General features: G+C 53.0%; 1 protein-coding gene across 6 annotated transcripts in view; it reads right to left on the bottom strand.

Annotated features, from left to right (window-relative positions):
* Positions 1–1,448: 1,448 nt before the first annotated feature.
* The window catches only part of PHF12 (PHD finger protein 12), a 29,816-nt gene continuing 7,546 nt past the window's right edge, over positions 1,449–23,718 (bottom strand). The window contains exons 1-14 of one of the 6 annotated variants that reach the window (XM_077919609.1): positions 15,773–16,128; positions 15,052–15,124; positions 11,773–12,169; positions 10,639–10,759; positions 9,932–10,064; positions 9,653–9,817; positions 9,195–9,356; positions 7,486–8,296; positions 6,956–7,084; positions 5,676–5,822; positions 4,352–4,450; positions 3,951–4,033; positions 3,663–3,801; positions 1,449–2,881 (exon numbers count right to left, since the gene is read on the bottom strand). In XM_077919609.1, coding sequence (XP_077775735.1) covers positions 2,502–2,881; positions 3,663–3,801; positions 3,951–4,033; positions 4,352–4,450; positions 5,676–5,822; positions 6,956–7,084; positions 7,486–8,296; positions 9,195–9,356; positions 9,653–9,817; positions 9,932–10,064; positions 10,639–10,759; positions 11,773–12,169; positions 15,052–15,102 — 2,817 coding nt within the window. In that variant the 5' untranslated portion in view covers positions 15,103–15,124; positions 15,773–16,128 and the 3' untranslated portion in view covers positions 1,449–2,501. Of the gene's footprint in view, positions 2,882–3,662; positions 3,802–3,950; positions 4,034–4,351; positions 4,451–5,675; positions 5,823–6,955; positions 7,085–7,485; positions 8,297–9,194; positions 9,357–9,652; positions 9,818–9,931; positions 10,065–10,638; positions 10,760–11,772; positions 12,170–15,051; positions 15,125–15,772; positions 16,129–23,718 lie in introns of those variants that run through there. The other 5 variants (XM_028708666.2, XM_028708667.2, XM_028708664.2 and 2 more) reach the window with 5 other exon arrangements.

Genomic DNA, 23,718 nt, shown 5'->3' with positions numbered 1-23,718 from the left:
AGGTTGCTGGATTAGACAAAATCACGGAGGAGGGCTTTCCATTGGGGCGTCTTGGCCACTGTGAGAACAGGATGCTGGCCTAGATGGTCCATTGGCCTGATCCAGCAGGCTTCTTGTCCAGGAGTGAATCCAGCGACATGTGGAGCAGCAGATGTTCCCCATCCATGCCGGCAGCTTTGGGAAGGCCACAGACTGAACCAGCCACCTGCTCCATGAAAAGCATGAGTTCTTAAGGGGAAGATAGGAAGTGTCTGGTGCCCATGATGGTGAGAGACGGGCGAGGCAGGAAACTCAATGGCAGAGCCAATTCATTCCAATTTGGCCTCTGCCCTCCATTTCTCCAGAGTTCTACAAGGGGCAAGATCAAGACTTAGGAGGGGGAAGCTAAGGGGAAGAACCACCCACCCCAGTGGCGTAGCGTGGGGGGTGCAGGGGGGGCCAGCCGCACCGGGCGCAACATCTGGGGTTAGGGCAAATCCACGGGTTAGGGGGCGCAAATCCACGGGTTAGGGGGCGCAAATGACTTGCCTTGCCCCTGGTGCTGACAACCCACGCTACGCCCCTGACCCACCCCACCGGCTGGTTCAAAGGAAGGTAGCAGGCAGGTGGGGCAGGCTAGTGCCCCACAAGTCCTAATGCAATTCCAGGGGCTGGGTGATCCTTTGGATCACTTCCAACTCTCTTGCTCCATGACCGGCTGCCTCCGCTAGTGGGAGGGAGGAGAGAGACCTGGCTTCCCAGCGAAGGAGCCCGTCTCCATCTAGGAAGGGAACGTGGGCGATGACAAGAATGAGAGCAAAGGAATTCTTTTTAAAAGAATTGGCACGGCTTGGCACAGCCCCATGATTTTTAAATAGTAGTATGTGAGTTTATTAATACAGACTTAATGCCATTGGAACAGTCATGAAATCTTTTCAGTTTTATACAAAAAAAAAAAAAAAAGGTTAAGATTTTTTTTCCAGATCCAAAAAAACCCCCCAAGCATTAAAAACATTTTAAAGAACTCAGCAGATCTCATCTCCAGGATGGAGTGAGTCGAGGCCAACTGGCGGGAATAATTTTCTCTCCCCCCCCATAACCCCCCCCCCAATATAGCCTCTGGGTGCCAGAGGTGCTGTTTTTGTTCCACAATGCCCTACAAGTATATACCCTGTTGTGGGGGGGAGGAGGGGAGGGGCACCTTAAGTTGGCACCCTGTGCACAACCAGGAACGGGGAGAGTCCTCAGATCCCACTTTTGGCTGAATCTTCACACGGTGAAGGAGAAGCGGTTAGCTTCCGTCTGACAGCGTGGGCGCAAAAGGAGACCCACCTTGTGACCCGGGGGTGGGGGGTGGGAAGGAAGGAAACCCCCCCACAGGGACATTTGCCTACAGGAACCCCCAAAAGCCGACGGAACTTTTCTTGCTGATGGCAGGGAATTTCCAGAGACAGGCAGACAGCGACGAGTGCCATAGTTTTTGTTTTATATACAGAATACAGGAGAGAGGAAAAAAAGTTTCCGTAAAGCCTAAAACATAGCAATTTACTTCTGTACATCAGAACTTAGCTGCGGGGTGTGGGGTGGGAAGGAAGTTTCTGGAACGAAAGGGAGGGAAAAGGAGGCTTACGACAAAGAAACGCTTTGCTACAATTAAGACAACTGGAGGAAAAACGTCATAACCCACACGTACACAGCTTAAAAAACACAGTGGGGGGGGTGGGCGGGGGGAGAGAAAAACGCTGTCAGTGGATGTATTTACACAGAACCCCAAATACTTCTCCATCATCTAAAAGGGGGGCGGGAACAAAACAGGGTGGGCAGCAGGAAATCGGAACTCGCTTCCTGCCACACACACAATACGCAGAATTGCAACTGCAGCAGGAAGGGGGAGAGAAGGGGGGGGCACAGGAGGTTGGAAAGGGCGGGGGGAAGAAAATAAATCTGGCAGGACGAAAGCGCACCTTTACATTAAATAAAACAATGATAATTGAATAGATTTTTGCTGTATGAAAACTGTATTTCTCTTTTTCTCTTTAATATAAAAACTATTGTCACTGGCACAAAATAGAACAGGTTTTTTTGGGATTATTTTACAACTGCAAAGGAGAGCAGGCTTGCCTGGGGGGCAATGTCAACGACCCCCTCCCCTCCCCTCCCGGCCCCCTCTCGCCGGCTCTGCCCCAGCACGGCCTCCCAACACGCTGCAGTTAATTCCTTTCCTTTTCTTTTTTTAAATGAAATGTATAGTACAAATATATGTGCAAATGCCCCTAAAAACTTGAGCAAACAATAATAATAATAATAATATTAATAATAAAAATTAAAAGTTCTTCATCTCATGCAAAGGGCGTCAACAGTCTGTGGCCCACGTTGAGGGTTGGGAATCCAGACAAGACATGGTTCGTGTACATCAAAGGGAATCCTGTGCACAATGTGTCTGTGAGAGAGTCTCTCGATCTTGGGAGGGAGGACTTATTGTTCCTTGTCCAACCCCTCCCTCCCTCGGTCGCTGCCTCCTCCTAGGGCACTGAATTGGAGCGCAGCACAGGGACCTGCTGGGCCTTTGGGGACAGCTTCTCCTCCAAGTCCCTCTCTTGTGCTAAGGCCGCGGCGGCATCTCCTCCCCTGGGCTGTTTGGTCGCAAACTCCGTGATGCTGAAGACAAACTGCAGGCAGCCCAGCTTGATGTAGCTGCCGTGGTGCAGGAGGGCCGTCCCCTCCCAGCCGGCCCCGCTGCCCCCAATGAGGCTGGAGCTGCTGGCTTTGCAGTTGCAGGGCTTGGGGGACGGGCCCTGGGCCTGGGACCGCATCACCGCAGCCTCTTCGCTCGGGGGCTGCTCCTCCTCAGGGGGCGGCGGCTGCAGCTGCTGCTGCTGCTGCTTTCGGCTCTTGTGTCGCTCTGGAATACAGGAAGAGAGGCACAGTGGGCAAAGGTGGAAAGGGGCGTGTGAGAGACTGAAAATAAAACTGCCGGCGCCATAATGCCGTTGCACAAACATGTGGTGTGATCGCCTTGGGAATCCTGTGCACAATCCTGGGCGCCTTGCTTCAAAAAGGGGCTGAACCTCCCATCCCCCTCACTCCTCAATATCTGATTTAACCATCCCTCTGGCTTCTGATTTTTAAGCAGAGCAATGTCCATACACTCACACCAGTGCAGCCGTCTAAGGACTAGAGCCAGTGTGGTGTAGTGGTTAAGAGCAATAGACTCGTAATCTGGGGAACCGGGTTCGCTTCCCTGCTCCTCCACATGCAGCTCCGGGTGACCTTGGGCCAGTCACACTTCTCTGAAGTCTCTCAGCCTCACTCACCTCACAGAGTATTTGTTGTGGGGCAGGAAGGGAAAGGAGAATATTAGCCGCTTTGAGACTCCTTCGGGTAGTGATAAAATGGGATATCAAATCCAAACTCTTCTTCCTCAACCTCGGCCCTCCAGATGCTTTTGGTCTACAACTCCCATGATCGCTAGCTAGCAGGACCAGTGGTCAGGGATGATGGGAATTGTAGTCTCAAAGCATCTGGAGGGCCGAGGTTGAGGAAGCCTGGATTAGAAGCAATGCTTGTGTAAAACAGAGAGAGAAACACACGCAGAGTGGGGCTCTCCTGCCTAGGCCAGTTGCCCTTGTGTAGGATTCTGGTGTTGCTTTGTGTCTGGTGCTCAGGAGAGGCTGCAAACTTACTGATCACACTCTGTACTTTGGCAACCATGCTGCTGGCCGGGACGAGCGCCGTCTTCTCGGAGAAGTCGCAGGAATACAGGACATTGTCCACCGTTGTGCCGTGCTCGCTGTAGTTGAGCAGCTCGTAGTGCTTGGTGTTCTGGGGCAGAGGGAAAGGGAGACAGAGTCACACCCTGGACGGGAAGTGTTGGTGGCAAGGATGCCCAGAAGACTGCTTCCTCTCTTTCTCCAAATCTACCTGCCTCCAAATCAAGCCACTCTCCCGGGCTGCAGCATTGCGCGACTCACCTCGTCGTAGAAGATGCAGGCGTGCTTGCCCGAGACGTAGTTGCAGTGACCGTAGTTTGTAAGGCACACGTCCATGTCAGCTCCTGCGCAAAGGAAGGAGGGAGACAGAAACTCTCTTGAGCATCGGCAGCTCGGATGCAGCCAGACCTCCACCAAAAGCCACAGGAAGCAGGAAAGGACCACGACAGAAGTTGAGATGAAAGCACACCCACTCCCAGAAGGCTCAGGGTTTCCCACCCCCCACCCCAGTTACTAGCTTCCGGTGAGAGCAGCTGCAGCAACTTGCAAGCGGACCCCGCTTCCCCAGCCAATTTGGCAGCCAGGAGGCTGCTGAGCACATACGTAGCTGCTCCCCTCCCTTGGCGGGAGGCGAGCTAGTCCCCCAGTGAGTTAGCCCTTGCCTGTCCCAATGTAGAGGGTCCTGTAGCACATGTTCACCGCACTGCCCATCCCCAGCAGAGGGTAGAAGACGGCTCGGGCCTGCACCTCCTTCCTCTGCCCTGGAAGACAGAAAGACGGAATTCATCGAATTGAAGAGTTGGAAGGGATCCCCCAAGGGATTCACAGCTAAAGAATCCCTGACAGGTGGTCTCAAGAACGAAGCGCTGCCAAGAGCAGAGAAGCCCCCTGGATTTGAACACACCCATGCACCCCACCCCCCAAAAAAACCTCCACCAGCCATGTTCATGCCATTTTTCATTTTCACTTGAGGCCCATAACCAAAGGGGGAGGAGAGGCAGAGTGAAGGTTGTCATTTGCCTTCTCACTCTCCATCCCACCAAGGCACATCTTTTGGCCAACGCTTCTTGAACAAAGCATCGCAGGGCCTGGGTCAGCACCTGAGCAGGTGTGTCACCAAAAGCGAGGCAGCGAGAAGGCATCTGTGCTCCCAATGCCAGTGGGAAGGAGGTCCCAGGTTCAAATCCTGGGCAAAGGGCAGCAGGGGGCTCCCAGAGACCTTGGAGAGCTGCTGCCAGGCAGAGTGGACAATGCAGGGCTAGATTATCTCCCCTTGGCTGAGAGGCGGGGCGGGCAAAGGGCTTGTCATCATCATGCAGATCTGCCCCATTATTATTTGTGGGGGAGGGCTGCAGCTCAGTGGTTGGGCACCTGCTCAGGGTTCAACCCCTGACAACATCTCCAGGAAGGACCGGCAATGTCGCTCAGAAACTCTGGAGAGCCACTGCTGCCAGTGTGGACAATACTGAGCTAGATGGACTAGCGATGTGATTCGGTATAAGGCAGCTTCCTGCGTTCCTATTTCAAACCTTTATTCAGAACCATGAGGACTAGAATCTTACTTTATTTTTAGGCTGTAGAAGGTCCCAGGGTTGTCCTGGGGGAGTTCCCTGCCGAAACCCTGAGAATCGCTGCCAGTGAATGCAAACAATACTGAGCGAAATGGACCAACCACCTAACTTCCTATGATCAGGCCTATGATGCTTCTGCGTTCTGCCAATGCCTAGAGGAAACTTTCTTCTCTGGTGCCGCAGGAACAACTCAGGGCTTTCTTCCTCTGGTGCAGGCCCTTCCCAAGGAGCCTGCCTCTCCTCCTGCTGGCGCCAACACTTGTTTGCCCTCCTTCCTTTTTCTGCATTTCAACTATTGGGGAGCGTGTAGCAGAAAGGCGACTTATAATGTTAAGACTGTTGTACCCCCAAGAGCAGCGGAGGAGAAGAGGAAGAGGAGGAGAGAGTGCCCAGGTCAATGTGGGCACGGGCCTACCTTCCGCACGATTGCCCCCAGGACTGGGCTGGTGGGGACCAGCGTTGCCTGCAAAGGGCTGGACCCTGGAAGCAAACAGCTGGTGTATTCTTTGCAAGGCCAGGAACTTGATCAGTTTCTCATCCAGCATGTTTATCTCAATCTCTGCTGACATAAAAGAAGAAGAGACGGTGCTGTTAAGGCGAGGTGCCTGGGGGATCAACCAATTAAACCTTGTGGAATTGTCAGGAGAAAGACACCCTTTCCTATGGTGCTTTCCTGATAGGCCTAGGGCCACAGAGACACAATACAAGCAGACCTAGCATTTACCACGGGTCCAGCTGGGTCACGATCCTGCCTTCCAGGCCTGGGGGTAGAGGCAAGAGGCAAGCAGGGGATCTAAATGTTAAGATATAGTTCCATTCCACCTTAAAAGGGTACAGGCGTGAGGTTTGTGTATCGCCTGCCTGTTTACTCCCAGCACTGTCTGCTGGGAACTTCCGTTGTATCTTGCTTTTGCTATACTGCTGTTTTGCTGGAGACGAAGGGATGCAGACATGTTTTCCTTTGTTCCTGAACTATGCTGTATATAATGCTTACACCTGCCTCTGTCCGCCTCATCTGCTCTGTGGAGATTTACACACTCTGCTGACAGAGCGTGCGCGGGTCTCTAAGCGTATCTGAGGCTCATGTTGCTAACTGACTGATGCTGTTCCACGGGAGACTGGTGATCGTCTGGAGCCAGCTGGGGGCCTGCCTGGTGCCCCCGTCTCCCCGGCAGTATCCCAACACTAAATGCACGTCTGGCATCACCAGCGGGTGCAGATGCCTTCATCAAGAAGGTGGCAAGGGGGGACGGACACAGCAGCTTGGTCAGAGAGAATCGAAAGGGCCACACAAGAAGAAGAAGAAGAGGAGGAGGAGGAGGGGTTTGGATTTGATATCCCGCCTTTCACTCCCTTTAAGGAGTCTCAAAGCGGCTAACATTCTCCTTTCCCTTCCTCCCCCACAACAAACACTTTGTGAGGTGAGTGGGGCTGAGAGACTTCAGAGAAGTGTGACTGGCCCAAGGTCACCCAGCAGCTGCAGGTGGAGGAGCGGAGACGCGAACCCGGTTCCCCAGATTACGAGACTACCACTCTTAACCACTACACCACCCTGGCAGGAGGAGCACTGCTGAGTTAGGAGGCCCCCTGGGGACACCTGCGGATGTCGTCACCCCAAGACCAAGAAGAGGAGCTCCCTGCCTGCTTGCCTCCCCCCTTTGTGGCACGGCAAGATGCCTTTGGGCAAGGACTCACCTCCGCTGCTGTCCATTAATGCTTTCAGGGAACTTGCGAGGTCCAGCGTGGCTGAAGAGTTGGGAGGGAGCAACGAGGGGGTGGTTAAGATACTTCCTATGGATAAGGTGCTCGGGCTGACCTTACCGTCTAGAAGGAGGAGCAAAAAGAACTGCTGGGTCAGGATTCACAGGCACCCCCCAACCATTTCTTTATCTAGATTTATATTGCACAGAGTCAAAACACATTGGCTTCAATGGTGGGTGGGATTTCAGAAAGCTGATGGAAGTTTTGCTTTTAGTCTATTATTTCAGCTTTTTGGAAGTTTTAAATTATTGTTGTTAAATTCTCTTATAATTTCAGCTTTTTAATATTTCTGCAAACTGCAGTGAAGGTTTCCGGTTTTTAACCATCAGGCGGTGTATAAATTTTATGAATAAAAAAAAAGGAAAGTGGCGGCAGCGTCCCCCAGGACTCAGTCATTTGCGCTGCCCCTTTTAAGGCAGGGCTCCCAGAGACCCCCGGTTGCCCTGAAGCCCCCCCACTCTCACCTGGAGGCGGTGCTGGTGAGCAAAAGCCATGAGCAGCTCCGATGGCAGAGACCCCGTCACCCACCGCTGCCGCTTGGGGAGGGGTGAGCGCCCGGGTGGCAGTGAGAGGAGAGTCCATTGCCCCCAGGTCCGAGGCCAGCAGAGGCCCAACCTGCGTCTGCACGTTCTTCCTCTGCAGAGTGCTGGCAGCTTCCAGGCTGGCGCAAGAGTTCGGGATGGAGGCCGGCATGCCTGCCGTTGGCACGGAGCCCCTGTGTGTGCACGAGATTGGCCCCACCGCGTTCTCGGTCTTCACGACAGCCCCCGCCACCATGTGATTGAGGAGCCCGCAGGCTACTGGTGGGGTGGCAGGCCGGGGCCATGGCTGCTGCCGCTGGGACAACCCCGGGAGGGCGCCGCTGCCCTGCCCCCCAAGCCTCGGGGAGTCAGTCAAGTTGGCAGAAGCAGAGTCACTGTATAAATGCGGCCCGTTGATTTTCACCTCCGTGGGGGCGTTGGGGCCGTTGGACGTTGCGCTGCAGGGAGACACTTTCTTGGGCCTGTCCGTACACGAGGGGTAGTGGGCGTCCTCCTGCAGGGAAGACCCCAAGGAGTTCTGAGGGGCAATGCCAGGTGGGCAGGGCGCAGAATAGAGGGGAGGGAGGCTGGCTTTGTCCGCCACCTGGTAAGGGCCGGCCAGGGAGCCATCGGCCACGATCACTGGCTTGACGTCCGCCTTGTCCGCCTGCTCAGAGTCCCAGAGCGAGGGCACCTGCTTGGCAGATAAGTGTCTCAATATGCTGCATTGCAGAGCGACGACGCTGCACAGCCACTGGAAGGAGAAAGGAATACGGAGTGAGACACTTAGGAGAGGAAGTCTGCAATGAGCGCAACGCGAGATCCTCAAAAAGGACACCTGAATGGCCCTGCTGATATGGCTAGTGGCCCACCCTTGTCCAACCAGATGCCCCAAAAGGAAACCCACAGGCAGGACCCGAGCACGAGAACAGCACTGTCCCTTCTGGCAACTTCCAGCACCCGCTATTCAGAAGCATTGTTGCCTCTGACTCTCTGGAGGCAGAGTATAGTCATCATGGCTAGTAGCAATTGAGAGCCTTCTTCCCCATAAGAACACCAGAATGGCCCTGCCAGGTCAGGCCAATGGCCCCTCTGAGTCAAGACCCTGTTCTCACAGCGGCTGGCAAGATGCCTGTAGCAAACGCACAAGCCCAAGGTCTAAGGCAGGCAAGGAGGATGAGCCAACGACCCCGTGGGCAATCCTGGAACTGTCCTGCGTATTCCAAGCAGGCTGCCCGCATCCAACAAAGTCCCCTCAGGCTCCTCAGTCTACTGGAAGGATGGCCAACCCACAGCTCCAGAGGGAAACAAAAGACCTTTGCCATGGAAAAAAGACTGAATCCGCAACAGATCTGCACAGCACGGATACGAGACGAGTTTCCCATAGAGGTTATCTGCCCCGCTTCCGACCCAGACGCCAGCTTGGAGACATCTAAACATGCAAGAGAGAATGCCTAACAGACCACCACAAGGTGCCTGATGGAGAGGTGCTCAGGGCTGCTCTCAGCAGAGCCAGGGCCAAGCGCAGCCAAGCTGAGAGTCTGCTGGCCTCAGAAGGCAGCATCCCTCTATTTCGAAGCTGGGGGGGGGGGACCCTCCTTCGGCAGGAGTGCAGCCCCTCCTGGAGAGAGGCCTCCGCCCTGGGCCTTTACCTCTTGCTGCTCTGACTGGGTGGCTAAGTGCTCTGGGCTGCAAAGGTGCTTCAGTGAGGGCTCCTCAGGGACCCCGTTGCAGATGAGCTCCCCGTCTCTGATCGCCGCAGGGGCCAGCAGCGAGGGCGGGATCCGATACTGGGACTTGATGGCATCAGGAACCTGAGGGAGGGCATCGGAGAGAGAGAGAGAGAGAGGAGGGGCAGTTAAACCTTCCCAGCCTTGCCTCTGGGTCAAGCCTGGTTAAAGAGCAAGCCAAGGCCTGCAAGCTTCAAGAGGAAAAGCTGTTCTCTGCGCAGGCAAGGCTGCCACCTCCTGGTGGACTCACGCAAGGCAGCTTCACCGAGGAAAGAGCCTGGCGCCTGGAAGTCGAGAGGAGGCTCAGAGGCCAGCCCAGCCTCCCCTCAAGCCCCCTGCCTCTCATTCAGAGAGACAAACACAGCCCCCTCCCCACTGACCTTCAGCCCCTTCCTCTTCATGGACTGCACCACGCGGCGGTTGGGGGGGTGCTTCTTGTGGACCCGGTTGAGGAAGTCCACCTTCACCACGTGCTGGGAGATGGTGTCCTGGAAGCGGTCAAACACTCGGCACCGGTTGCTCAGGGTCATGTTCTTCTGGTTCAGCTGGAAGAGAGGGGGGGCGCTCATTACAAAGCCCCCAGGTCACAGCAGCAGCAGCATGGGAGCAAAGCGGGAGGGGAGAGACTCTGCAGGCCCCGGAGGGGAAGGCCAACTTACCACCACGTGCTCAATGTGGTTTGGACACATCCAGCGGCCCAGGGGCATAGCTGTGAGAGGGGGCTCCAGGCAGTCCATGTGGAAGAGCAGCGGGCAGTAGTCGCACTGGATGAGCGGGGCCACGCGGCAACTCCTGGAAGGGGGAGGGGAAAGCGCCATCACTACACAGAGGAGCAAAGAGAAAGGGAACTGGCGGACGACAACTTCCATCTGCCCCAACATCAGGGCTGTGCTGGCTGGGGCTGATGGGGGGTTGTAGTCTAAAACCCCAGGTGAGGGAAGGCAGGTCTGCTCTGACTGGGGTCAGCAGGTCTCCAGGGTCTTGGGCAGGAAGAGGTTATCTCCCATTGCCCTTTAAACTGAAGATGAAGGGGGAGGGGGACTGAGCCTGGGGTCTTCTGCATGCAAAGCAGGTGCCTGGCCCCCTGAGAAGCACGTCCCCTGGAGAAGGATGTGCCCATGATCCAAACCCATGACCTCCAAACGCCTTAAGTGGGAATCCTGCTGCATCCTGCCCGCAGCCAGGGGAAAGAGTCAGCATTCCATGTGAGGCCTTGGGCATAGCCAGGCCAAGAGGGAGTGCAAGAAGTCCCACAGTGCTGCCTAAGCCTAGGGACACGGCCTGCTCTGACTCCCATCTTGGCCAAGAAAGCTGGCACAGAATGCGGTTACAGCCCCCTGCCCAGCCCTGCTTGCCACACCCATACCTGCTGCACGTGAAGCAGACTTTGACTGGCAGGGGGACCAACCCGTTGTGGTCCAGCTCATGCTGTGCTTTCTTGACGTTCTTCCCAGTCGTCTCCTCCTTCCTCCTCCTCTTACTAGTACCTGGGTGGGGGGCGGGAAGACAGATGGAAACGGCCCTGTTATTCCTCAAACAGCTACACCAGTGGTTTCCAAACATTTGTTGCATCCCTGCCCCCTTGGTTCCATAAACTGATTCCCATTGCCCCACGCTAGGTAAAGGTAAAGGTACCCCTGCCCGTACGGGCCAGTCTTGACAGACTCTAGGGTTGTGCGCCCATCTCACTTAAGAGGCCGGGAGCCAGCGCTGTCCGGAGACACTTCCGGGTCACGTGGCCAGCGTGACAAAGCTGCATCTGGCGAGCCAGCGCAGCACACGGAACGCCGTTTACCTTCTCGCTTGTAAGCGGTCCCTATTTATCTACTTGCACCCGGGGGTGCTTTCGAACTTCTAGGTTGGCAGGCGCTGGGACCGAACGACGGGAGCGCACCCCGCCGCGGGGATTCGAACCGCCGACCTTTCGATCGGCAAGCCCTAGGCGCTGAGGCTTTTACCCACAGCGCCACCCGCATCCTTGCCCCACGCTACCCTACTAAAAATAATGACTCAGAACAGCCACTCAGCTAAGGAAGATTAACAATTGACTGCATTTTTATTCAAAGTCCAATCAAAACTATTTTGTTTAATTAATTCAAAAAGTCGTGATGAACTTGATCCAGTGATACTAGCTTTTCAACATCTCAAGAGTCGTTTACACCTCCATCAACCCCCTGCGGCCCGCTTGCCTCCTAAAGTGCCCCTGCGCACGGCCTCTGGGAAAGACCTGCCCACTCTGGGAACCACTGAGCCAAACTCCCACTCGTGGAAGGACATGAGAGTCTTGATAGGAAGAAGCCCTGCCCAAAGGGGTGATGGGCCCCAACCTGTGCTGGGCTACCCATGCAACCAGGCATGGAGTCGCAAGGAGTTTGCAATGGCAATGCCCACAAGCTAAGCCAAGCAGCCCAGGCCGGTCCAGCCTCTTCTGGAGCCCCCCGGCTCCAGCTTCTCCCTTCTACTGGCGCCTGTGAGGAAGAAGGGGAGGTCTGCTGCTCACCTGGAAGTGCGGTGGTGCAGGTCAGCTCGTTGGGCAGCTGGAACTGGGTGGGGTTCCTCTCCATGGCGGCGGCGATGAGCAGCTCAAAGGGCCGCTTCAGATGGGGCTGCCCGCCGTCTGCCTCTGCTGCAGTGGCAGAGTCATCGTCCACGTCGATGATGTCCTCGTCCACGTCGTTCTGCTCCGAGTTGGGGGTCTCGGTGCTGGCGCTGGAGGTGGGCGTGCCGGGCCGGCTGGCCCTCCGCTCTAGGAGCCGGGTGTGGGAGAGGGTCCGGAGGACGCCGCCACTCGCCCGGTCCAAGAAGTCCGCTGCGTCGCTGGTGGGGGACGTGGTCCTCTTCCCGGACTTCTCCACCAAGCCATTAACGTGGCCCAGCTCCTTCTTCTGCTCCCGCTTCTGCAAGGCACAAAGCAGACAGGCAGTCTTAACTCGGCAGCCCCAGAGCAGCCGGAGGAAGGGAAAGCATCACCTTCACTGGACAGTCCAAATCAGCGGTCAGTGGCCAAACAACACCCCCCCCGACTCTCTTATCTGGTCCCTGCAACTCGCTTGGGGCCACACCCCAAGCGCCTGCCTGGAGATGTGTCATTGAACTCTGATCATGCCTCTTGCTTGGATGGGTGGAGGACAGAGAGGAGGACTGTACTAAGGTAGAATTTATATTTAATCTTCTGCTTGCTTTTGCCCTTGCTCCTGCCCAGGACTGGAATCTGGTGCTGGAAGGTGGTCTGGAAGGGAATGGGACCCCTCAGGCTGAAGAATGACATGACTTTTATTGGCTTACAGTGGGGCAGTATCCAAAGTTGGGCCTACTCAGACTCGGGTCCATTGAAATGAGCAGATGTGACTAACTTGGGCCTATTCTTCTCAGTGGGTCTCTCAGGAGCAGAACTTAGCTGAATGCAACCCATTATTTCTGCTTGTGTCCAACTGATTGGGGTGCAGTGTGGGGAGAAGCCTTGCAGGAATAAAACTACTTTGACTGCTTGAGATTTATTTTAGTGGCTGCATTTATATGCCCCTTTTCCCTTCAAGGGGCTCAAGGCAATGCACACAGTTCTCCTCCTCATTTAACCCCCACAACAACCCTGTGAGATAGGTTAGGCTGAGAGTCAGTGACTGACTTCCAAGGCCACCTTGCTCCCTTCAAGTCATTTAAAGGGGAAGGGGACCCGTGCTATTCCTGCCTCAAATGAATTCCCTGGAGTGGCACGGCCCTGGCGTTTGGTTGAGTTGCAAGCTTGGTCATTCTGAGCTGCCTGCTGGGCTCAGCAGCTGACCAAGTGGGCCGAGAAATGAAAGGACGGCATGCAGGGGAGGTAGGTCAAAAGGACCCCCCTAAATACGGGGAAGCAATGGGTGGCTACCTAGGCCCTGAGGAACACACAGCAAAAGGTCAAGCCTAAGAACCATAGGTCCTATCAGGTCAGGCTCTTTGCCCATCTAGCCTGGCGTGGTCTCCTTTGACTGGCAGCAGCTCTCCTGGGTCTCAGGCAGAGGTCAGCAGCTGCTACTTTGGGGTGGCGATTATGGGGCTGCCCAGACGTTGCAGCCCCCAGCTCCCTCCATCGCCAATGCACAGGGAAGATGGGAGTTGGGAGTCCAATCTTTGAAGGGCCACGGCAATCCCTGCATTACCGTATCCTTTTAATGGGAGATGCCAGCGCTTCTGCCATGGGCCCTTCTGTCATACATAAGAACATAAGAAGAGCCCCCTGCTGGATCAGGCCCATGGCCAGCCTAGTCCAGCATCGTGTTCTCGCAGTGGCCCTCGAGATGCCTGTGGGAAACCTGCAAGCAGGACTCAAGCGCAAGAGTACTCTCCTTTCCTGTGGTTTCCAGCAATTGGCAGTCAGAAGCATTGCTGTCTCCAACTGTGAAGGCAGAGCACAGCCATCATGGCTAGTAGCCATCAATAGCCCTCTCCTTCTTATATCTGTGCAGTCCTCTTTTAAAGTTGGCGCTGTGGGTAAAACCTCAGCGCCTAGGACTTGCCGATCGCATGGTCGGCGGTTCGAATCCCCGCGGCGGGGTGCGCTCCCGTCGTTCGGTCCCAGCGCCTGCCAACCTAGCAGTTCGAAAGCACTCCCGGGTGCAAGTAGATAAATAGGGACCGCTTACTAGCGGGAAGGTAAACGGCGTTTCTGTGTGTTGCGCTGGCTCGCCAGATGCAGCTTGTCACACTGGCCACGTGACCCGGAAGTGTCTGCGGACAGCGCTGGCTCCCGGCCTATAGCGTGAGATGGGCGCACAACCCTAGAGTCTGGCAAGACTGGCCCGTACGGGCAGGGGTACCTTTACCTTAGGTTGGTGGCCATTACAGCTTCCTTTTACCACAATGGTTTTTTATTTTTTAAGAACAGAAGAAAGGCAGAAGCTAGAAATCCTACACTTGGGGGGGGGGGGGAATCGCTGGACACGTGAGAAGCCAGAAAATCCCTGGACTTCGAAATCTCTCTCCCTCTCTCTCTCTCTCTCTCTGCCCTGCCAGCAGCTCTTTCCCTCTTCAAGCACACCCTGAAAGCTGGCAGTCCCAGGAGTCAATATTTGCATTCAGCTGGGCCGCCCTGCTAGCTGCAGGAAAGGGCAGGCATCTCTGATGACAAGTTGGAGCCTGGCCCAATAACCGCCTCCCTGGCTTTGGCGGCGGGAGGGGGGGGCAGCGTACCTCATCACTGCTCCCCCCGCTGCTATGGAAACAACAGGAGGTCATTCCATTCTCTCCTCTCCCAAGCTAGCCGGAAGGAACTGGGAAGGCTTGGCAATGGGAGCAGCTGGCCTGAAAGAGGGAGAGGCCTGTGCCGTCACAGCCAGCCCCCCCCCTGCAAGCAAGAACACACACGCACACACACAACCTGCAATTGGCTTAGCAAGGCAGGGAATGTGGCTCCACCAAATTAGCTTGTCACAGCTATGCCAGCGACTTACACATTTGGCCATGTTCTGGAGAAGCAGGTAAAGAAAGGAACGTCTTTCTCATCACCCTCCCTGCCAGGCTCAAAGCATGAATTAATTTAATCTAGCTTTTCCCGAAGATTTGTGAAGCATTCCCCCCAGCCCCGCTTGAGAAAGACAGGTGTTCATAATGCGTTGGGAATTATAAAAGCTATTTTTTGGTCTGTGGCAGCTGTATGTCCTCACACCCGCCCCTCCTGAACAAATCTTTCCCCACAGCTGTTTGCAACCCTTTTGTTCTTTCCAGAGAAGGAAGAGGAGGAGAAGAGATTACATCCGAATGCCCAGAAGGTCCGTTCATTCATGGGCGGAGGCGTCTTTACCTTCCGGCGCACGGTGCAGCGATGGCACATCCACTCCCCGGGAGGCAACATCTCCTCGCTCAGCGGAGGATTACTGGGAGGAGAGAGGGAAGAAAAGAAAAGGAGGCTGTTATATTTCCAAATGGCAAGGACATGCAAGCCACACCTTCCTTCCATTTAGGCCGGTGGTGGTTGAGAGCCTAGGGCCCTACAGTTGTTGCTGGACTGCCATGACCAGGAGCCAGCCATGGCCAAGGGCCAAGCATGAAGAGGGGAGCTGGGAGTCCAGCAGCACCTGCAGAAAGGACACAGGTTCCTCAGCCATGTTTCTTTCACTTATTAATTAGTAAAAATTATATACTGCTTGCTTGTTAAGGAAAACAACACACCTCTAAGTGGTTTACAAAAATATGAAATTAAACATTAAGAGGCTTGATTAAAAACAGGTATTTTAAAGCACTCGAAAGATGATTTGAAATCAACAGGAGTTAAAAAGAGATACATGCAGTTTCGACGTATCTGGGTAGGCTTTGCTAAGCAAAAATGTTTTGAACAGGTACCAAAGAGTACAGTGAATGTCAACAGGCAGGGAGTTCCAAAGGACTGGCACTGCCACACTAAAATATTGGTGGGTGTTTTGTTTTGTTTTTTTCTAAAAAACATAACAGTGCCAATTGTGCAGATGAAAGCAGCCAAGTGGGTATTTTGAGGTATGGCAATCCCACAAGCAAAGTGACCCCACCTTGAACTTGGTTTGGCAGCAAATGAGCAACCAGTGCAGATCCCTGAGCAGAGGTGTTCTATATGGTGGCTGGGTCTCACTCCCGTCAGCAATTGTGCTGCAGCATTCTGCACCAGCTGACCCACCACACTGGCCCCTTTCCCCAGTTACTGCTAGAGCAAAGGACATTTTGCAGTCCGTGACAGCCTTAAACACTTTGCCACACAGCTGACCAATGCAAAAGTGCACCCTAGGATGATAAAGGCGGTCAGACGTTGACAAGTTGCACCAAGGATGCATTTTCCGCAGCGTGCTTGGAAACGAAGGCCAGCCTTTGCAAATGCATCTGGGTCCTTCTTTGTGTGAGGTCTATTTGCACGTGCAGCACGAACACACACACACACACACACACACACACACACACACACACACAGTAATGACAGGTTGTGATCAGGCCGCACATAGGTGGTCCCAGTGGTGCTGCCCCACATTTGGGGGTGGGGAGTCATGCATGGTGGGGGGCAGGGAGAGAGAGATGAAGAAGTTCAGTGCAGGAGGAGATACAATAGTAGAAAGCCAGAAGTGGAGGGGGACAAAGATAACAAGGAAAGACTTTCAAGTGGGCCTGACGTGGAGGCATCAAGGTGCTTGAAAAATCTCAAAGTCACCTTGAGCCACAATGCAGGAGGCCCCTCCACCAGCTCCTTGCTCCCTTCTGTGCTTCAAGAGCTGCTCCATGAAGAGCTGGCAGCCACCCACCATCCTGACATAGATCTAGGTTTCAAATACACCAAAAGAAGTGAATTTCAAATACCACGTTCTGCAATTCTCTGCCACCATAAGTGACTTTAGTTGGGAACTTTGCAAGAGATAGCTGTACTTGCCTTTCACTACCCAAAACAGGGAGCCTTACAAACACTGCCACCACCTTAAAAGAAGAACAGAGCACACACCACAAACTCAAACACACACCGCAACGCATTCTTCTGGTCACAACAGAATGCTCCTTCCAAGCCTAATTTTGGCAGGGTGAGGCAACGCTGTGGGCACCAGAGAAGGCCCTTGTGGGCACGACTGTGCTCAAGGGCACCACGCTGGTGACTCCTGCTGTAATCACACATTGCTTCTGTTCTTGATCATTGCAATTTGATCACAATAATGTCTGAGTACCCTACAAGTGCTCAGCGCCCTTTGACAACAGCTCTTGGCTCCCAATAAAAGGTTGCCACTCTGCCTCAACACAGGCAAAGGGAGATGCTAGGCAGGGACCTTGGCTTACCCCAAGACAAAGAAAGAAAGAAAGAAAGAAAGAAAGAAAGAAAGAAAGAAAGAAAGAAAGAAAGAAAGAAGCCAGCAGGTTCGTTGCAACAGCGAAAGGCGAAGGAGCAGCTGAGCTTCCTGAGTCCCCAACTTCAAAGATCATCACAGCCACAGATCGTAATGTTGGCCTCCTTTACAGGGCTGCTGTTCTAAAACGACAGAGCACAAGTGAAGCTCTCTGAAATGCAATGAAGCACTCTGTAAATGCTGAGAATTAGGGCTGCTCCATTTGTGATTGGCCGGAAATACCTACATCCAGGCTTTCCACCTCTAAGGGTCTCTAAGGAGGCACATGCAGCCGGCTCTCATTTCATTATCTTCCTTTTGAACCCTTTCCTACCAGGGAAACCTGTCCAGCAAACTACAGTTCCAGGCTGAGGCCAGGCCTTCCCTCATTTGAGCCACATGCCCTCCAGCGGCCGTCTCTTTTCCCTCTGCAATGGATCCATGCGGCAGAAAGAGCGGGGTGGGGTGGGGTGTTTCACTCCTGGTAGGCACACCACCTAGGCTGGGCTAGTATTTGTGGTTCTGCTGCCAGTTGCAAAGGAAAGTGAGAGACGGGACTGAGAGAACACTGAGCAGGAAGAAGTCAAGCCGGGTCTGTGGAACATTTGCCTTCTGCTCCAAGGCTGTACCGGAAAGCTTTATAGTCTTAAAAACTCACAGATATGCTTCTCTGGAAATTGGTCTATGGATACAGAGACACCTACGACAGGAACCTGGACCTGCGTACCTCCTGCCTACACCAGATCTCCCAGAAACTTCCTGCTCAGAAATCAAGACACATGAACGAGGCAGGCAGCCATTTTGAGAGCACAGCTCAGGAATCAGGGAGGCGGCAAGTGGACTCTGGAGTGTGTGATTGAGGCAGTCTCAAGAGCACAGTGGAAAATCCACACATCGAACCATTTCTTGAAAGAAAGAAAAAACCAAAACCCACACACCACAGCCGGAGGGCTGGAAGCAGTCACAGATGGCCATGCCTGGCTACCTAACCTCCCATGTTTGCGTTTCAAGCAAAGATGCAACAAAACCCCTCACCCCAAACCACAATAAGCCTGGTAGGGAGGGCGCTGGGAACAAAATAGTAGAGAGTGAGCTGCTTTTAAAAAATAAGTTTCAAAAGACAGCTCTAGTAGTTCCAGTGAGCAGCTGCCCCCTGAGGCTTGAAGGGCTTGCCAGTTTATCTGTGGGCCTCAGGCAGATTTGGGTGGTTGGGAGGGGGCAGCAGCGAGTCATGATCAGAGACTGAAGGTTGCCAGCAGCGCTCAAGTTGTTCCATCCACCCGCTTGGAGGTAGGACATTGACATTCCAGAGCACGGGGGAATAAAATGCAGCCAGGTAAGAACAGGATCCAGCTCGCAGGAATTAGGGAAAACATCATGCGCCAACACACCTGACCTCCGCAGTTACAGACACCCCCCCCCCCAAGCACATAATAAAAAGGGGCCTGCTGGGAGAGAGCAGCCGGCGCAGTCCCACAAACTCAGCACCTCCGGCATTCAGTCCACAAAGGCGGTCGAGCTGCAGGGTTACCAGCAGAAAATCTTCCCATACTCCCAAGGGCCAGCGCTCAGGCACCATCACCCCACAAAGACCCATACGGAAGAGATTTTCAAGATGTCTGCATAGGTGAACTTTATTATATCAAACACCTGAGCTACCCCAACATCTCTGCTGTTTGGGGACGGGAGAATGGGAAATGGCTCAACGGTTGTGTTTCAAGATTTAGGACGCTGTGGTGCATTTTGCAGAGGAGAAGTGGAAAGGCTCATTCAGACCTCTCATTTCTAAGCCAGGCTACAGCACAAGAGGCCTCAGGGGCATTCCTGGCTCTGTGAGCGAGTAGCAAACTCAGCTTCTTGCAACTGAGACTCACTGAGAAACACGCAGATATTGGCAAAGTTTCCGTTCTGAAAAACAGCTGTGTGGCACCCGAATATCTCTTTGCAGCTGCTCCTCAGAGCCTTCTGGGGGTGAAAACACCTGCAGGCAATCTAAACTGGCCACAATCGATCCCTACCGCGAAGCAGCCACCATCAAAACACAGCCACTCCGCCAGTTTCGCTGGCAGACATTTTTCCAAGCTGCAGCTCCCTGCTGCTGGCTGTGACCAGAGAAATGGAGAATGCACATCTTTTTCCGAGAGGCAGATTAATGATCAGGAAACGGCTCCCTTCCCTCCACACAGTGGTGCTCTTTGTCAGGATCCTGCCGGCACAGGGGGGTGGGGAGCCAAGGGAGGAGGAAGCAGCGGTTGTGAGACCTACTGCCTCTCCAGTTTGGTCCCTGAAAAATCCACCTGCCCTTTTAAGAACAACGCCACAATTATGGTGTGCTGAAGTCAGGGCTTGCAAAAGCTTCAAAATGGTCCCTGGAGCAAACACAAAAAATAAATAAGAAAGGGGGACACCACTGGAAATCCAATGCAGCTGACAAGAAGTTCTTGCAAGGAGGCCAAGCAGTTCAGTCTTCTCAAAGTTCAGCTCTTCAAGAAGGCCTCCATGCAGAAAAAAAACCACCTTATCCCTCTGTCTCATCTCAGGGGAATCCCAGTGCTGGTAATTAGCAGCAGCTTGACTTAACCTGGCCTGCCCGCACACCTTTGCCCCTCTGGCCTATCTGGCTGAGGCGTTCCTGAAAGCTAGCAAGGGTGGCTGTGTTTCACCTCCTCTGATATGGCCATCCTCCAAAGGCTAAATATAGGCTGCAAACCGACACTTTGGGGGAGATGAAAGGCAATATTTAAATGAAATGCAATATGCCATTGCTGCCTGTGCGGACTGAAAAACCACAAACCTTTCAGAAGCATGCCGAAAGCAAGAAGGCCGGTACATCAGATACCTTCCCACAACAAACCACTACCTAACAACCAAGCGTGCTATCAGCTATCCTGGGTTTCATGCTGCCAGTACCATGGCATTTACTAACAATGTGCCCCAATCTCTCTCTCTTGCCTCTGGGCTGCTTTCAAGTAAGGCACAGAATTCCCCAGGGCGATCCAGCCAAGCTGGGTGGTTCTTCGTACTGCTAGGCCGCTTTTTTTTTTTTACTTCCCAGGAAGCAAGCCTTTCCTCTTCCCGGCTGGACACAAAAGAGTTCCTGAAAGAGCTGCCCAATTCTAAGCGCCTGCTCTGCAACCAGACCACAGCAGGATGCCACCTGACAGGCAGTCCAGGAAGTACTGCTGTGGTTTTGTAGGGAGGGGACTGCACCCTTTTGCTCCCAGGCTTCACACACATACCCCTACCCCAGCAATTTCCAGTTCACTCTCAACAAGTGGGGAAAGGGCAGTACAGGATACCTGGCTTCCAATCTGCAGCTGGAAGATTTGCATTCTTTTTTTTTTTAATGGCATGATTAACGTGTGATGAATGCTTCCTGGGAAGTCCAATGTTTCCTCTTCCGGCACCTCCTTTGGCAAGCTTTTTACCAACAAGAACTATTTGCACAGCACTACACCTCCTTTGGCAAACTTTTTGGCAAGAAGAACTACAGCACAGCACACACATTATCATACACCCTGCCCCAAACATCCATCCACATTTGCTCCAAGCCCCACAAACCACAGGTTCCAAGCAGGCCGTCCCATTCTGCCCTTGGATCTGCGACAGGCCCGTTTGCCACAGAGGAATCAGCCCATGGGCAGCATAGAGGATCTTCAGCAGGAAGCAAAAGTGGCTGTGCTGCGCTGGCCATGCCAAGTTACCAAGTCAAGAGCACAGATTCCAGAGCCTCCGCTCAAGAGAGATGCACACAGCCAAGCCAAGAGCTCAACGTGGCAAGACTCTGCTGCGCAAGGGAGGCTTCCACCCTGGGATCCAGCATCCTCAGTCCCAGAACAAAAAAGTGTTGTTATATGCTCTGAATTAACTGAACCTTTTGCCAAGCCCAGTTAGGCCTTTGTGGTCGGGGAGCCTGCCAAGACTGATGCCTCAGTTTGTGTCCTCCTTTTTTGCCATCGTTAAATTCTCACAAAAATCTTCTTGGGGGCTATTGCTCGTCTCTACCCTGAAGGCTTCCATTATTCTGCAATGGGTGGGTTATAACAGAGGACCACAGGGTAAATGGAGCAGTCTGCATTCTGAATGGTGCCCAGCGCAGCCATGATGCTCACCAGCCCAGCTCCTGTGGGCTAAGAGACTATATTAAACTTGGAGAAGTGCCATAGCTCAGCAGCAGAGCATTTGCTTTGTGTGCAGAAGCAGTGTTCGAAACTCTCATTGTTCTAGGCGCATTTTGTGACAGGGAATTTCATTAGTGCAAGCAGTTCCTGAGCTCTGGGTGCAGTACTGCGCCTAAGATTTCAGATTAAAACTGCAGAGTGGAAGGATTTTCTGCCTCCCCACTTCCAGCTACTCTCTGAAGACGGGAGATGAGACCCTCATAAGAATATTAGGGGTGGGCAGACAGGGGAAGGACTAGACCATGTGAAAAACGAACATAATATTTTATGATCTGGTATCTGAAGAAGTGTGCATGCACATGAAAGCTCATACCAATAACAAACCTAGTTGGCCTCTAAGGTGCTACGGGAAGGAATATTTTTATTTTGTTTCGACTATGGCAGACCAACACGGCTACCTACCTGTGACTAGAACTATGGAAGGCACCACATTGAGATGCATGAAGTGGAAGTCCACCAGTTATCTGAAGAAGTGTTACTGGAAGGAATTTTTTAAAATAATATTTTAGCTGCAGCTCATTCAGTTTCAGCTTTGTATTCTTGTTATAAAAAGTGCTCCTAGGCATTCCGTTGCTGTGCCCAAAGGTTTAAGGTGCCATTTAGCTCCTAGCTTTCATATCTCTGTTTCAATCCCCGACAAGTTCTCCAGGTAGTGCTGGTGAAAGTTCCCGTGCTTGAAACCCTGGAGAGATGCTCCCAGACTGAAGACAATTCAGAGCTAGATGGGCCATGGCTCTGATTCAGTGTAAGGCAGATTCTTAGGTTCCCAACACCAAATGAGACAGACAACTCACCTAACACAATATGGGATTCCCTGCACAGAAGCAGCTCTTTGGGGGCTTCCACGCTGAGGTCTTTGTCAGCGGAGATCCTTTAACTGTGGGTATTGGGAGCTGAGCCTATACCAATGATGGAGAACCTGTGGCTCTTCCAGGGGCTACTGGCCTCCATCTCCCAGTAGCCAGCATGGCCAATGGCCAGGAATGATTGTGGAGTTGTAGTCCAGTAACATGTGCTTTACCACTGAACGCCAGCCGCGCCTCAGAGACTGTTCCCTGACATGTGCCTGTACGTGCTTTGGACTAATTTTCGGGGGAGCTTGTGAGGAAAAGGGGGCTCTTGAGAGCTGCAAGAGGACGTCCGACGAAGCACCAGGCACAGTGGACTCCTGCCCCCGCCCCCCAAAGAAGGCGGCCGAGGGTAAAGAAAACCTGGTTCAAGTTACAATGAGCCTGGATTCTTAATTGCAACCACTCGCTTCCAGAGGCCCAAGATGCATGCCGGCGCCAACAGACCGACCTGGGTGCTTATCCGATTGCCCAGCCTCAGACAGGGCCCTTTTGTGCTAAGTTCCGCTTCTATACAAGGCTTCTGAAGTTACACATTTTGCTTTTAGCTGCAGTTAAATGATGCAGCTCTCAGTCTGTTTGATTCCTTTTACCCACAGCCTATAAACAAGAGTCAAAACCCACCCTTACTTATTATTTTTAAACCAGAGTTTATGACTTCTGGAAGCTACAGAATCCTTGGTCTTTCACCTGCCTTGGACTGATTTAATCAGTTAGTCCTCCAAGGGCTTCAAGTATGATAGGATCCACTCCAACCCTGAAGCGCTATGGGAACAGAACCCACAAAATGAAGTCTCCCAACACCTGCTAGTAAACAAAGGCAGTTTTCAAACATGGCTCTTCTCCTTTCCCACAGCAAACTTCACGAGAAGGGAGCTTGCTTTTGTAACATTCACGTAGAATAACTTCACTCAGTTTGCCCACGAAAGCATTTCGTTTTTGCACACACTGTTTGCAATCAATAAATGGCCCACACATCTCTTGATCAATGACCAGCTGAATATGTCAACTTGCTTCACTGAAAACCATCACAGGAAGGAAAAACGGAAGTCGCCACTCAATAGTCATGATGATGACCATCACCAACCAAGTCTGTTCATGACCAAGTAAATCTCCAGGCTTGATTACTGTAGCACACTCTTTACCTGGGCTGCCCTTGAGGAGTCTGCAAACATTCAGCTGGTGCAAAATGCAGGCACCAGATACTGGCTGCGATTGGATGCTCAGGAGCATATGACTCTAGAAATGATGTGAGCTGCACTGGTGGTTGCTTTGTTACCAGACTCAATTCAAAGTGCTGCTCCTTGCTTATAAAGACCTAACTGGCTTGGGGCCTAGCTGCTGGAAAAACACTCTGTCCTGCAACACAGCCCTCACATTTAACAAAGAGGCGCTGCTCTAGGTGCCCTCGCCTGCTGATTTCTGGCATGAATTTACGAGGAGCAGGGTTTTTTCAGAGGTGACACCAGCTCTGTGGAATGCCCCCCCCCAAAAGGGAGGCTCGCCTAGCTCCAATACTATATTGCCTTCAGGTGTCAGGTGTGAAACCTGGCATTTTCCAATACGATTTGAGATTGGCCAAGATTGTGATCGCTATTACAGTAATTTATTT

The sequence above is a fragment of the Podarcis muralis genome, chromosome 15, assembly GCF_964188315.1.
Source record: "Podarcis muralis chromosome 15, rPodMur119.hap1.1, whole genome shotgun sequence".
Classification (NCBI taxonomy): domain Eukaryota; kingdom Metazoa; phylum Chordata; class Lepidosauria; order Squamata; family Lacertidae; genus Podarcis; species Podarcis muralis.
Note: the sequence above shows the minus strand (reverse complement) of the source record. Positions and strands in the feature narration are given on the sequence as shown.